General features: G+C 44.7%; 1 protein-coding gene across 3 annotated transcripts in view; it reads right to left on the bottom strand.

Moving 5' to 3' along the window:
* Nucleotides 1-1,656: 1,656 nt before the first annotated feature.
* Nucleotides 1,657-15,909, bottom strand: part of birc6 (baculoviral IAP repeat containing 6) — a 195,409-nt gene continuing 181,156 nt past the window's right edge. For all 3 annotated transcript variants that reach the window (XM_061964628.2, XM_061964627.2, XM_061964626.2), the window contains exons 72-73: nucleotides 13,239-13,373; nucleotides 1,657-2,647 (exon numbers count right to left, since the gene is read on the bottom strand). In XM_061964628.2, the coding sequence (XP_061820612.2) occupies nucleotides 2,468-2,647; nucleotides 13,239-13,373 (315 nt within the window). In that variant the 3' untranslated portion in view covers nucleotides 1,657-2,467. The remainder of the gene's footprint in view (nucleotides 2,648-13,238; nucleotides 13,374-15,909) is intronic.

Consider the following 15,909-nt stretch of genomic DNA (forward strand, 5'->3'; position numbering starts at 1 on the left):
GAAAAACAACCCCACACCATAATTCCTCCAACAAATTTTACACTCGGCACAATGCAGACCGAAATGTAGCGTTGTCATGGCAACCTCCAAACCCAGACTCGTCCATCAGATTGCCAGATGGAAAAGCGTGATTCTTCACTCCAGAGAAGGCATCTCCACTGCTCTAGAGTCCAGTGGCGACATGCTTTACACCACTGCATCCCACGCTTTTCTTTGGACTTGGTGATGTATGGCTTAGAAGCAGCTGCTCGGGCATGGAAACCCATTCCATGAAGCTCTCTGCGTACTGTACGTGGGCTAATTGGAAGGTCACATGAAGTTTGGAATTCTGTAGCAACTGACTGTGCAGAAAGTCTTTGCACTATGCGCTTCAGCATCCGCCGACCACTCTCTGTCAGTTTACTTTGCCTACCACTTGGTGGCTGAGTTGCTGTTGTTCCCAAACTCTTCTATTTCCTTATAATAAAGCCGAAAGTTGACTTTGGAATATTTAGGCACGAGGAAATTTCACGACTGGATTTGTTGCACAGGTGGCATCCTATGACAGTTCCACGCTGGAAATCACTGAGCTCCTAAGCGCGGCCCATTCTTTCACAAATGTTTGTAGAAACAGTCTCCATGCCTAAGTGCTTACTTTTATACACCTGTGGCCAGGCCAAGTGATTAGGACACACCTGATTCTGATCATTTGAATGGGTGGCCAAATACTTTTGGCAATAGAGTGTATCTGCCATAAAAACGAGGTAATGCTCATCTTATCTTAGTAAACAGACAAACCACAGGGAATCAAATATTTTATATAAGCATGCAAACTTTATGACAAATTAATTAGGGACCGAATGTCCCTTTGGGACAGAGGACCCTCTTGTATTTCTAAGGTTTTATTATTATTCTTTATTATTATTATTATACCGCCGCCTCTTTGAGCTGTAATTTGACCCCCTTAACATGCTTCAAAACTCACCAAATTTGACACACACATCAGGACTGGCGAAAATTGCGATCTAATCAAAAAACCAAACCCCAAAACTCAAAATTGCGCTCTAGCGCCCCCTAGGAAGAAAACACAGACTAAACTGCCTGTTTTGCGCTCTAGCGCCCCCTAGGAAGAAAACACAGACAAAACTGCTCCGAGGAAGAAAACACAGACAGAACTGCCTGTAACTTCCAGTAGGAATGTCGTACAGACATGAAACAAAAACCTCTATCTAGGTCTCACTTAGACCTAGATTTCATTCACTGACAACCCCCAGCAAAAATCAACAGGAAGTTTGCAATTCCCCCTTCAAAACAAAAAAGTTTAGTAAAAACAGTCACCTTTTTCTAACATTATCTCCTCTGAGCGCGTTTGTCGTGTCGGCTTCAAACTAGCACAGGAGAGAGATTTAACCCTTCTGATTAAAAGTTGATGAGAGTTTTAATTACTGCTCCGGTTTGGATTTGATGTGCCGTCAAAGTCGGTCCCGTCCATCGCTGCTTGCAGCTTTAATGTCTATTGTTGCTCATTTAGTCATTAATATTGGAGGAATGCACAAAATCATGGCAATAATTTAGAAGTGAATAAAAATGTTTTATAGAGAAATAAAGAATTGTCTGGTTTGTTTTTTTATTGGTTTTCATCAGGAGAGTGCAGGGCTGAAAATAAGAAGCAACACATATTTTCAAGCATTTTAATGTCCTAGCAAAAGGAGTAAGCGGCTGTTCAAGGGAGTGATTAAAATAGAAAGTGCATCTTTTTGTTCACTGAAGTTCAACTTAATAGAAAAAAGATCCAAGCAGTTTCATATGTCAGGCGGCGCACAATTCAGAATCATCCTGTAAAAACAGCAAAGAATTGAGTCAAGGTACAAGTGTGTACTGGAGTATTTGGTGGTATGTTGTCAATCAAAGGCACATCACAGCTTTGTATCTCACTGGGGGATTGTTGCACACGCACACGAGACACACACACGTACAACATGCACCAGCCCTTGCGTGCCGCGGGCGGACAGTCGCCGACATCACCCCAGAGCGTAGGAGACGATGACGACGTGGATATGATCTCGGAGATATCGAATGAAGCAACAGAAGGTGATTGGTTGTTTTCTTGTGGTCGATTCTGGAAAGCGCTAATTTGATTTCCTTATTTTTCACTTGCAATGAGTTGAAACACTGTCGCGCTAACAGTCATAAAGAAAGGGACAAAAAAAAAATCAAATAAAATTTGGTAAACATTCTAAAGGCTTCCCTTATTCATTTTCTGTAGACATAAAGACGTTGAATAAGATATCAATCAGTGGTTACGTCATCAAGAAAAGCACAAAATGTTTACAAGCTTTTTAAAGGTAAATAAAAGTCTTAAGGGCATAGCATCGTTCCGCTCGTGGCTTTCTGCTATTTGACTATTTTTACATACAAATATTGACAAACTGCCGCTTTGTGCTGGCAGCCTCCAGTCTATAGTGAGAGGATGAGGAAGACCGAGGACTCATAGCGGGCCTTCGGTGCCGAGGTCGTCCTGACTGCCACTCGGCTTCTCCAAATCCTGGCTGGGCGTGTCTTTGAGGACGAGAGCGGCGCTCTTCTCCGACAACTCGTCGCCGTCTGCTTCCAGGCCCTCCGGGCAAGGCAGCTTCAGTAGTTCCTCCCTCAGCTGAGCCGTGTGTCGCTGCAGCAAAAACACACACGTTCAACACACGCAGGCAAAACAATGCTGAGATCACACAATTTGATAATACAAATTTCACAATAAAATTAAATAAAAATGAATATACAGTACATATAACAAATGATATTGTCACAGTGGGATTTTAAATATATTCTTACTCATGACACTTTTAAGTTATTTCAACTATTTTTTGTACGATTATTCAATTAGGTAATTAATAATTAATTCAATTAAACTTTTTGTGTCCCAATAATTAACACAAAAACTTAGGTTTTTTAGAGGTGATTTTGGAATTAGTGTGAATAAATAGTTTATCAAATTGAACTTTCACATATTTTCACATTTTAAAAGCTACTGAATTTGTAAACTATAATCAAGAAATTAAGAAATATTTGACATATATAAATATTATAATATTTGACATATATAAATATAATATTTGAAATAGAGAAATATATTTGATATATATAAATATAATAATATTTGACATATATAAATATCCATGCATCTTCTTCCGCTTATCCGAGGTCGGGTCGCGGGGGCAGCAGCCTAAGCAGGGAAGCCCAGACTTCCCTCTCCCCAGCCACCGAGGCGTTCCCAGGCCAGCCGGGAGACATAGTCTTCCCAACGTGTCCTGGGTCTTCCCCGTGGCCTCCTACCGGTCGGACATGTCCTAAACACCTCCCTAGGGAGGCGTTCGGGTGGCATCCTGACCAGATGCCCGAACCACCTCATCTGGCTCCTCTCAATGTGGAGGAGCAGCGGCTTTACTTTGAGCTCCTCCCGTGACAGAGCTTCTCACCCTATCTGTAAGGGAGAGCCCCGCCACCCGGCGGAGGAAACTAATTTCAGCTGCTTGTACCCGTGATCTTGTCCTTTCGGTCATAACCCAAAGCTCATGACCATAGGTGAGGATGGGAACGTAGATCGACCGGTAAATTGAGAGCTTTGCCTTCCGGCTCAGCTCCTTCTTCACCACAACGGATCGATACAGCGTCCGCATTACTGAAGACGCCGCACCGATCCGCCTGTCGATCACACGATCCACTCTTTCCTCACTCGTGAACAAGACTCCTAGGTACTTGAACTCCTTCACTTGGGGCAGGGTCTCCTCCGCAACCCGGAGGTGGCACTCCACCCTTTTCCGGGCGAGAACCATGGACTCGGACTTGGAGGTGCTGATTCTCATCCCAGTTGCTTCACACTCAGCTGCGAAACCGATCCAGTGAGAGCTGAAGATCCTGGCCAGATGAAGCCATCAGGACCACATCATCTGCAAAAAGCAGAAACCTAATCCTGCAGCCACCAAACTGGATCCCCTCAACGCCTTGACTGCGCCTAGAAATTCTGTCCATAAAAGTAATGAACAGAATCGGTGACAAAGGGCTGCCTTGGCGGAGTCCAACCCTCACTGGAAACGTGTCCGACTTACTGCCGGCAATGCGGACCAAGCTCTGACACTGATCATACCGGGAGTGGACCGCCACAATCAGACAGTCCGATACCCCATACTCTCTGAGCACTCCCCACAGGACTTCCTGAGGGACACAGTCGAATGCCTTCTCCAAGTCCACAAAGCACATGTAGACTGGTTGGGCAAACTCCCATGCACCCTCAAGGACACTGCCGAGAGTATAGAGCTGGTCCACAGTTCCACGACCAGGACGAAAACCACACTGTTCCTCCTGAATCCGAGGTTAGACTATCCGGCGTAGCCTCCTCTCCAGTACACCTGAATAGACCATACCGGGAAGGCTGAGGTGTGTGATCCCACGATAGCTAGAACACACCCTCCGGTTCCCCTTCTTAAAGAGAGGAACCACCACCCCGGTCTGCCAATCCAGAGGTACCGCCCCCGATGTCCAAGCGATGCTGCAGAGTCTTGTCAACCAAGACAGCCCCACAGCATCCAGAGCCTTAAGGAACTCCGGGCGGATCTCATCTATCACCAGGGCCTTGCCACCGAGGAGCTTTTTAACTACCTCAGCAACCTCAGCCCCAGAAATAGGAGAGCCCACCACATATTCCCCAGGCACTGCTTCCTCATAGGAAGACGTGTTGGTGGGATTGAGGAGGTCTTCGAAGTATTCCCTCCAAGAAGAAAAGAGTCCAGCCCCTCTCGAGAGAACTGGTTTCACAGCCCTTGCTGCGCGTCGAAGTGAGTCCGACTATATCTAGCCGGAACTTCTCCACCTCGCGCACTAGCTCAGGCTCCTTCCCCCCCAGGGAGGTGACGTTCCACGTCCCAAGAGCTAGCTTCTGTAGCCGAGGATCGGACCGCCAAGTGCCCTGCCTTCGGCTGCCGCCCAGCACACATTGCACCCGACCTCTATGGCCCCTGCTACGGGTGGTGAGCCCATTGGAGGGGGGACCCACGTTGCCTCTTCGGGCTGTGCCCGGCCGGGCCCCATGGGACCAGGCGCTCGCCATCGTGCCCCAACTCCGGGCCTGGCTCCAGAGGGGGGCCCCGGTGACCTGCGTCCGGGCGAGGGAAATCTGAGTCTCGGTTCTTGTATTTCCATAGAAGTCTTCGAGCTTCCATATATATATAAATATAATATTTGACATATATAAATGTAATATTTGACATATATAAATATTATAATATTTGACATGTATACATATATTTGAAATAGATAAATATATTTGATGTATTGTAGCGGTTGATTTAAGGACATAATTCACCACACCTGTTATTTGAGTTTGTCATCATTCACTGTACTGTTCTATTGTGCATATGACAATGTTGTTCTTTGTGTGCAGTTAAGAGCGAGTAATTCGGCGCGGCCCCTTTAAGTGGCCGTCAGTAGATTCTCGCAAAGGTGGGGGTTTGTTGTTCCCGCGAGATTTGAGTTTTTTGTTGTGATATCATTCATTCTTGCTTGTGCTTGGAAGAATAAACGACGCACACGTTTTTGTGTGTCAACTATACTTAAAGTTGTCTTGCTTTCACGCCACGAGCACAACACTGGTGACCCCGACGCTTCACTGAACGGATTCGGTGAATATTAGCGACCATGACGGCGAATGCGGTTTCTCTTAAGCTGCCCGAGTTCTGGGAAACTTCCGCGACCACATGGTTTGCCCAGGCCGAGGCACAGTTCGCCCTGCGTGGTATCACCGAGGACGACACTAAGTTTTATTATGTCGTGTCCTCCCTTGGGAGCGCGACGGCGGACAGAGTGGTTGGCATCCTCACGCACCCACCGGAGAGGAACAAGTACCTCACGTTGAAGGCTCACCTCTTACAGACATTTCAACTTTCTGACGCGGAGCGAGCTAGCCGCCTTTTTTCGTTGCAGGGGCTTGGCGATTACAAGCCCTCTGAACTAATGGACAAAATGCTGGGTCCCTTAGGTGAGCACAGACCAGGATTCCTCTTCGTGCAGTTTTTCCTGAGGCTCCTGCCTTCTCAGGTGCGGGCTTCTTTAGCCAACACCGCCATTTTGGACTGCCGCGAACTAGCTGCTGAAGCTGATAAGTTCTTTTTAGCTTCCCAACCTAGCTTTGTGGCTGCTTTCCTTCCGGCTGAGACAGAAAGACCCATGGCAGATTCTCCCACTCTCGCTGCTGCTGCTGCGCCCCCCAGGCGGCAACCGGATTCTGGACTATGTTTTTTCCACGCAAAGTTTGGGACCAAAGCTAGGCGGTGCCGTCCCCCGTGCAGTTTTCGTGGACCGCCGCCGGGAAACGCCGGGGCCGGCGTTCAGCAGTGGCCATGAGCGTCGGCAGTGCGGGCAGGCTGCTCTTCATCCAGGACTCCCTCTCTGGGCGACGGTTCCTGTGTGACACCGGCGCGCAGAGGAGCGTCCTACCAGCATCAAGGTTGGACATGCTGTCTGAGTCGCATGGCCCCCCCATGGAAGCGGCCAATGGCAGCCCTATCCGCACTTACGGAATACGGTATGTGGAACTGTCTTTTGGTGGACAGCGTTTCAGTTGGGACTTTGTGACTGCTAAAGTGACGGTGCCGCTCATCGGTGCAGATTTTCTCTGTGCTTTCGGCCTCCTTGTGGATGTTAAAAACAGGCGTTTGGTGGATGCGATTACGTTCTGCTCGTACAAGTGCAGTCTCAGCGCGACAGACTCCATCAGGCTTTCCAGCATGCTACCCATCGCAGACGTTTTTCTGCGCCTCCTCGCCGAGTTCCCCACCCTGGCGCAGCCCACGTTCTCATCATCTACCGCCAAGCATGGTGTGGAACACCACATTGCCACCGCGGGCCCCCCTGTGCATGCACGAGCCCGGCGCTTGGACCCTGCTAAGCTCTCCATCGCTAGAGCGGAATTCGAGACCATGGAACGCCTCGGGATCATTCGCCGCTCAGACAGCCCGTGGTCGTCGCCCCTCCACATGGTGGAGAAGCCCGGGGGTGGTTGGCGGCCATGCGGTGATTACCGCAGACTCAACGAGGCGACTACCCCGGACCGTTATCCGGTCCCCCACATACAAGATTTTTCCGCCAACCTCGCTGGAAAATCTGTGTTTTCTAAGGTAGATCTCGTCCGGGGCTATCATCAGGTGCCGGTCCACCCCTCTGATATCCCGAAGACAGCGGTCATCACCCCATTTGGACTGTTTAAATTTTTACGTATGCCTTTTGGCCTTAAGAGTGCCGCACAGACTTTCCAGCGGTTAATGGACTCTGTTTTACGTGACTTGCCGTTTCTATTTGTCTATTTGGATGATATCCTGGTCGCAAGCACCTCTCAGGCCGAGCATGTGACCCACCTCAGGTCCCTTTTTCAGCGCCTTAGCCAACACGGGCTCATTGTTAACCCAGCTAAGTGCCAGTTCGGGTTGTCTGTAATCGACTTCCTCGGACATCGTGTCACTGAGTGCGGGGCAGTTCCCCTCCCAGCGAAGGTTGCTGCCATCGCAAACTTCCCCCGCCCACTCACGGTTAAGGCTCTTCAGGAGTTCCTTGGCATGGTAAATTTTTACCATCGTTTCATTCCCCGAGCAGCTGACCTCATGCGGCCGCTGTATGATGCTCTTAAAGGAGCTGCTCCCAAGCACATGGTGGACTGGTCTGACGCACGGCACACTGCTTTTTTGGGGGTCAAGTCTGCTCTCGCTAACGCTACCCTGCTGGCACACCCATTACCTGATGCTCCTATTGCAATCACCACGGACGCGTCAGACTATGCTGTAGGTGCAGTGCATGAGCAGTGGGCGGGTGGCACTTGGCAGCCTTTGGCTTTCTTTAGCAGGCAGTTGTGTCCCTGCGAGCGGAAATATAGCACATTTGACCGTGAGCTCCTTGGCCTCTATCTGGCCATACGCCATTTCCGTTCGTTGCTTGAAGGCCGGCCTTTCACGGCTTTTGTGGACCACAAACCCCTCACTTTCGCGATGGCCAAGACGGCTGAACCGTGGTCAGCTCGGCAACAGAGGCACCTCTCCTACGTCTCAGAGTTCACGACGGACATCCAGCACCTTGCTGGTAAGAGCAATGTCGTGGCTGATTGCCTTTCCCGAGCCGTCGCGAGCGCTGTCCATGTGGGACTCGATTTTGCACAAATGGCAGTTGACCAGGCCGACGACCCAGACATCCAAGCTCTGAAGGCTGCAGCCACAGGGCTTCGGTTGTCTGAGGTCCCATTTGAGGACACCGGGGTTACACTCCTTTGTGACGTCGCTACCGGTCGGCCACGGCCCCTCGTGTCCGCCATTTGGAGGCGGCGCGTGTTCGACTCCATCCACGGCCTTTCCCACCCTGGGAGGAAACCTTCCCAGCGGCTGGTTGCTGCAAAATTTGTCTGGCGTGGACTGAAAAAAGACGTTAGAGACTGGGCTTCCACATGTGTGGCATGCCAGCGCTCAAAAGTGCACTGCCACACGCGGGCCCCACTGGCACCGTTTACGGTTCCGGAGCGCCGTTTTGACCATGTCAATGTGGACCTGGTCGGACCTCTCCCATCCTCACGCGGCTGCACATACCTCCTCACGATGGTCGACAGGACCACCCGCTGGCCGGAGGCAGTACCTCTGACGTCCGCCACCTCCGCGGAGGTGGCGCGCGCGTTCATTGGTACGTGGGTTGCCCGTTTCGGTACCCCATCGGACCTATCATCCGACCGGGGCTCTCAGTTCACTTCTGAGCTCTGGGCCGCTGTGGCCGAGAGCTTGGGTGTGAAACTCCACCACACGACGGCGTATCACCCGCAGGCCAATGGTATGTGTGAGCGATTTCACAGGTCCATGAAGGCAGCACTTAGGGCGTCCCTGAAGGACAGCGCTTGGGTAGACAAGCTCCCTTGGGTGATGCTGGGGCTTCGGACTGCCCCCAAGGAAGACTTGCAATCTTCCTCGGCAGAGTTGGTGTATGGCCAGCCCCTGCGAGTGCCAGGCGACTTTATTCCTAGCACGACGACACCTTGGTCCGCCGGTAAGCAGCGAGCTGCTCTCCTCGATGCCGCCAAGAGTTTTGCCCCCATCCCCACTTCTCAACACGGCCTTATGCCGCCTCATGTTCCCGCTTCCTTAAAGGGAGCAGCGTTTGTTTTTGTCCGACACGACGCCCACCGCGGCCCCCTTCAGCCTCCTTACGATGGGCCATTTTGCGTCCTAGAGAGCGGTGACAAGCATTTTCTGTTGGACATCGGGGATCGGTCTGAAAAGATCACGGTGGACCGGCTGAAAGCGGCCCACTTGGATCTTAGTCAGCCGGTTACCACGGCCATACCCCCGCGCCGGGGTCGTCCGCCCGCTCTACCTAGGCCCCATGATAATGTTATGCATCCTTCTACGCAGGCCCCCGGGACCTTGGACAGTGCAGGTGCCCTTCCGGTCCCCCCTGCTGACTCCCCGGCGTTGGTACCGGTCCGGCGCACCCGGTCTGGTCGGCCCGTCCGTGCCCCTGTCCATTGACGGTTTGTTTTCTTTGTGGTGGCGAATTCTGGGGGGACGTGTGTAGCGGTTGATTTAAGGACATAATTCACCACACCTGTTATTTGAGTTTGTCATCATTCACTGTACTGTTCTATTGTGCATATGACAATGTTGTTCTTTGTGTGCAGTTAAGAGCGAGTAATTCGGCGCGGCCCCTTTAAGTGGCCGTCAGTAGATTCTCGCAAAGGTGGGGGTTTGTTGTTCCCGCGAGATTTGAGTTTTTTGTTGTGATATCATTCATTCTTGCTTGTGCTTGGAAGAATAAACGACGCACACGTTTTTGTGTGTCAACTATACTTAAAGTTGTCTTGCTTTCACGCCACGAGCACAACAGTATATAAATATTATAAAAATATTTGACATATATAAATGTAATATTTGACATATATAAATATTATAATATTTGACATGAATAAATGTAATATTTGACATATTTTGTCACATTACAAACATAAATATAATTTATTGGACATTTATGTAAAAAACAACACAAATTGGTATACAATTGTGAAGTTGAAAGAAATTGTACTTGATTTTTATTTGTATTTATTTTTTTTACAAATAATATTTTCTTTTCATTAAAAAAAGCGAGGGAGTGATATTTTGACGAAAAACAATGTTTAAAAACACGGACATTTCACATGCCTGTAGGTGGGACTTTTGGAAGATTCTAGTAACCTTTTTGGGGGCAGGCCGTGCTGTCGAACGCTGATTGGTTGAACACAGTTGGGGGCGTTCTTAAAACGTATTTTTCAAACACACGACCGCCTTTAGAATATGCGAGATATCTTGTTTATTTCCTATTTCTTGTGTATTTCTATTACAACAAACTTGACAACGTAGAGAAAAAAGAACAAAAAGAGCTTTCAAGACTTGCAAGAACTTTTGTGCAGCATCTTTGTGCTGAAGAAGGCTGACCAGTGGAACTATCTTGCAGTGTTTTTATTCCACCGTAGTCTTGGGTAGTGTGAGGAAATGGGTTCCAATATTAGCACGGTTAATTGCGGTTTCTGGTACAGTATGTGTTTCAGGCACATATGGGGTGGTATTTGCTTGGCACAATATAATGCATTACATGTAATGATTTTCTACTTTGTGTATTGACATGGTAGTAGGCTATATGATTTATGCATCACGTGGGTTGGCTCATAGAATCGCACTCAGCACTGAAAGATGGTGATTGCTTGATTGAGTTTAGTTTATTTCGAACATGAACACACTTACAGTATAATACATCACACATCATTTCATATAGTTTCTCTTTACTCACGTCCGAAAAGGAGTAGGAAGAAGCAAAGCTTATTTAATCCTACCCCTTTCCCACTTCTGAGCGTTTACAAATACAGTACATATGTTCATTTACTGTCTTCTTTTTGTAACACAATTACATCAGTGAATGATTAATACAGAAATTCTTGCAATATATAATTAAGTCAGTCATGATAAACATACTGAGATGAAGAATATCCCGTTTTCAATAAGGTTGAAGGTATTTCTCATAATTCTTCTTCCTTGTACATTGTAAGCACTATTCATTTGAAAAACCTCTTAAACTGGATTAATTTAGTACATTGTTTAATTTCTTTGCTTAATTCATTCCATAGTTTAATTCCACATACTGATATACTGAAGGTCTTAAGTGTTGTACGTGCATACATATGTTTTAAATTAGTTTTTCCTCTAAGGTTATATTTCTCCTCTTTAGTTCAGAGGAATTGTTGTACATTCTTGGGGTAGCAGGTTATAGTTTGCTTTGTACATCATTTTAGCTGTTTGCAATTTTACCAAATCGTTGAATTTCACTATTTTTGATTCAATAAATAAAATGTTTTTATGTTCTCTATATCCAACATTATGTATCAGTCTAACTGATCCTTTGTGTAACACGGTTAGTAATGGAAGTGCACATTTGTAGTTATTTCCCCATATTTCTGCATAATAACTCCGATATGGTAACACTAGTGAGCAGTAGAGAATATGGAGTGATATTTGGTCCAAAACATATTTTGCTTTGTTCATTATTAAAATATTTCTTGCCACCATATGTTGCATATGTTTTATATGATTTCCAGGTAATTGTATGATCTATTATTACACCCAAAAATCTAGTTTCTTTTACCCTTTGCCCTTTTACCCAATGTCTTTTGATGTGCGTAAATGGAAGAGAATGTAATGCGTCAGGCGGTGATGGTGGTCCGTGCAGTCAAACTAGACATTTTAGCAGGGTAATGCCAACAATCTGTCCCGACTCCCGACTAAAATATTGCTGCGTAACTGTACAAATACATTTGGCTAATGGACATTAGTAAAAAGTGGCATAATTACTTAGTAAACCATCTTGCAAGAAGCATAAACAAGAGAAACCTACAGCGTAGGACGCGTCGATTGCCATTTGAAGTTCCTTGGAGTAGGATTCGGATTCGGCTGCGTATCTGGCAACCTCAGTCATGGAGAGTGGGCGGGCACTACAGAATTTTGATCGTGATTGCAGTACCATTTCTGGCTACATTATTATGGCACCTTTAATGAACAAAATTAACGAAAACTGCTTTGACATAGTAACTTTTAACTAATTACAAGAATAAAGAACACAATACGTTATTACTTTCAACAAAAATATTCTGAGTACTCTCAACACTGGTTATTTAGCCATAAAACACTTAGCACTTTGCACGTTTTAAGATACCGGAATATACCGGAATATACCGTATATCGCCATTCGGCCTAAAAATACCAGGATATTTTGGTCCATACCCTGAACTGTGACATGCAGTAGAAACACAAACCACGCACTTCTACAGGAACCTATAGTTCCAGCACCTGAAGGTTCCAGGAACCTGAACCTTTAGTGAAAAGGGCCTATTGTCATATATTAGTTTAATTACTGGAATAAGCCATCCTTTTCACATTATGTATCGTGTACGGTGTGATATTGTTGATCTTCTTTCAAACTTCTAGTTTTTGGTTACCGTATTTTTCGGACTATAAGTCGCAGTTTTTTTCATAGTTTGGCCGGGGGTGCGACTTATACTCAGGAGCGACTGTGTGAAATTATTAACACATCACCGTAAAATATCAAATAATATTATTTAGTTCATTCACATAAGAGACTAGGCGTATAAGATTTCATGGGATTTAGCGATTGGGAGTGACAGATTGTTTGGTAAACGTATAGCATGTTCTATATGTTATAGTTATTTGAATGACTCTTACCATAATATGTTACGTTAACATACCAGGCACGTTCTCAGTTGGTTATTTATGCGTCATATAACGTACACTTATTCAGCCTGTTGTTCACTATTCTTTATTTATTTTAAATTGCCTTTCAAATGTCTATTCTTGGTGTTGGGTTTTATCAAATAAATTTCCCCAAAAAATTCGACTTATACTCCAGTGCGACTTATATGTTTTTTTCCTTCTTTATTATGCATTTTCGGCAGGGCGACTTATACTCCGGTGCGACTTATACTCCGAAAAATACGGTAAATAAAAACAAAACTTGTTTTGAATAGTCTGTCATTGGTAATCTTGGTTTCATTAAAAAAGTTGGGGAAAACGGTAGCATAACAGTATATTTTTTTTGTAAAAAAAATTAAATACTTTATTTGTAGGCCATATCCCACGAAAGTAATGCAATGTAAATGTGGAGGAGCGATTGCAATAAAGTGGTTGACAAAAGTGTTTAGTCGGTACCTTTAGTGCTGCAGCATGATGAGACATGGTGCGGCCTACTCGCTTGTCACTGCTGTACTGCTGAATGTCAGCGATCCATTCTTCACACTGCGACATGATCTCTGTTCTCTTTAGGAAAAAATGTTTGTGGATAACCTGCAAACACACACACATTGACAACACGTGAACAATACATTAAAATATGAACAAAACATGCCTATTAACAACACATGAACAACAATCCTACAATTCTTCTTCGAGCTTCACTAAGTTCTGTGCGTGTTTTCATTATTCTAAGTTTGGGTAGAATGCTCCAAACTAATTCTTGAAAAAATAAATTGTATTCATAATATGATACAGAACAGTATAGAATAATTCTGAACATGCATACGGTAGTTACAATATGATACATATTTCCTGTCTCTCATTACAACATGTTTGAAAAGGAGTAGGAAGAAGCAGAACCTTTTCAATTATATTGCAATTTGTAACACATTTTGTTTATCAATTTAAAATACATTCAACTAAATACATAAATAAAGTTTTCTCATGAATAAATAAGATGACTAAAATTGTCAATTTTTTAATAAGGTTAAAAGTTAAAGTACCAATTATTGTCACACACACACTAGGTGTGGCGAAATTATTCTCTGTATTTGACCCATCACCCTTTATCACCCCCTGGGAGGTGAGGGGAGCAGTGTGCAGCAGCGGTGGCCGCGCCCGGGAATCATTTTTGGTGATTTAACCCCCAATTCCAACCCTTGATGCTGAGTGCCAAGCAGGGAGGTAATGGGTCCCATTTTTATAGTCTTTGGTATGAACTCACAACCTACCAATCTCAGGGCGGGTACTCTAACCTTGAAGATATTTACAAGGATTCTTCTTCTTTGTACTTTGTGAACACTGCGTTTCAACAGTTTCTTAAACTGGATCATATTAGTACTTTGTTTAACTTCTTTGCTTAATCTATTCTATAATTTAATTCCACATACTGATATACTAAAGATCTTAAATGTTGTACGTGCATACAAATGTTTTAAATTAAGATCTTTCTCTGAGGTTATATTTATCCTCTTTTCTTGAGAAGAATTGTTGTACATTGGTAGCATATTATAGTTTGCTTTGTACATAAGTTTTGCTGTTTGCAAATGCACACAATCCTTGAATTTTAATATTTTTGATTCAATAAATAAAATGTTTGAGTGTTTTCTCTGTCCAGCATATAGTATTAGTTGAAATGACCTCTTTTGTAAAACTGTTGGTGAAATACCGTATTTTTCGGATTATAAATCGCAGTTTTTTTCATAGTTTGGCCGTGGGTGCTACATATACTCCGGAGCAACTTATGTGTGAAATTATTAACACATTACCGTAAAATATCAAATAATAGTATTTATCTCATTCGCATAAGAGACGAAGCAAATGGCAGCAATCGTCACACACGTCAACCAATAAGAATTCGGCGGGGAAGGGTCATGGCATAAGTGCATTGTGGGTCATGGGATGCTAACTGCTATATGTTATATGCTACTGCTGTAGCTATTAAAATGGATCACATCAACATTGGCGGTAACTTATAAAAACTGAGAAGGACTGAACAAAAATGGCACCGAAAAGGAAATCATATACTGCAGATTACAAGCTTGACGTAGTGAAACATGCAGCAGAGAACGGCAATCGAACAGCAGAAAGAAAGGACATACCAGAGGCGACACCGAGGCAGAAGATTTCATCGGATTTAGCGATTGGGAGTGACAGATTGTTTGGTAAACGTATAGCATGTTCTATGTGTTATAGTGATTTGAATGACTCTTGCCATGATGTGTTGCGTGAACATACCAGGCACGTTCTCAGTTAGTTATTTATGCGTCATATGGCGTACACTTATTCAGCCTGTTGTTCACTATTCTTTATTTATTTTAAATTGCCTTTCAAATGTCTATTCTTGGTGTTGGATTTTATCAAATAAATTTCCCCCAAAAATGCGACTTATACTCCAGTGCAACGTATATATGATTTTTTCCTTCTTTATTGTGAATTTTCGGCCGGTGCGACGTATACTCCGGAGCGACTTATAGTCCGAAAAATACGGTAAGTGTAATTTTGTAGATATTTCCACATATTTATTTCTACACAATACCTCAGATATGGTTACTACTAGAGAGCAGTAGAGAACAAAACGAGGTCATAAAAAAAAAAATCACCAGCCTTGCCAGACATGGAACCTTCAGCTCTCCTAAAATACAGGATATAGGTATAAATATTAGATGTATAATTGTGCAAATGAAAAGAAAACCCCCCGCACCAAATTTTTTTAAATTTTTTTTTTTTTTGATGAACGTATGTAAACGTGGGTGACAATATGCATTGCCATGTTAAAAATATAGAGGTTGGAAAGAGGTTATTTTCCCTCAGGCTTTATGTGGCTTTGGCAAACTGCCATTTGACTTTTGGTATTTGGACAAGGCCATCAATCACAGTTTCAACGGACTTCTCCATGTAAACAGTGCATTTCATTGCACAAACACTGGATCTCACATACGCGCACGCATGCACACATGCACACACACAAACAAACAAAATTACATCCATGAATGAAATATATGTGCAGGCCAAAATCAGGTCTACTAGCAGACGAAGATTGATAGAAGATAAACTCAGTGACCTTTGAGGTAATGCTGTCCACTCA

The sequence above is a fragment of the Nerophis lumbriciformis genome, linkage group LG02 (genome assembly GCF_033978685.3).
Source record: "Nerophis lumbriciformis linkage group LG02, RoL_Nlum_v2.1, whole genome shotgun sequence".
In the NCBI taxonomy this organism is placed as follows: Eukaryota; Metazoa; Chordata; class Actinopteri; order Syngnathiformes; family Syngnathidae; genus Nerophis; species Nerophis lumbriciformis.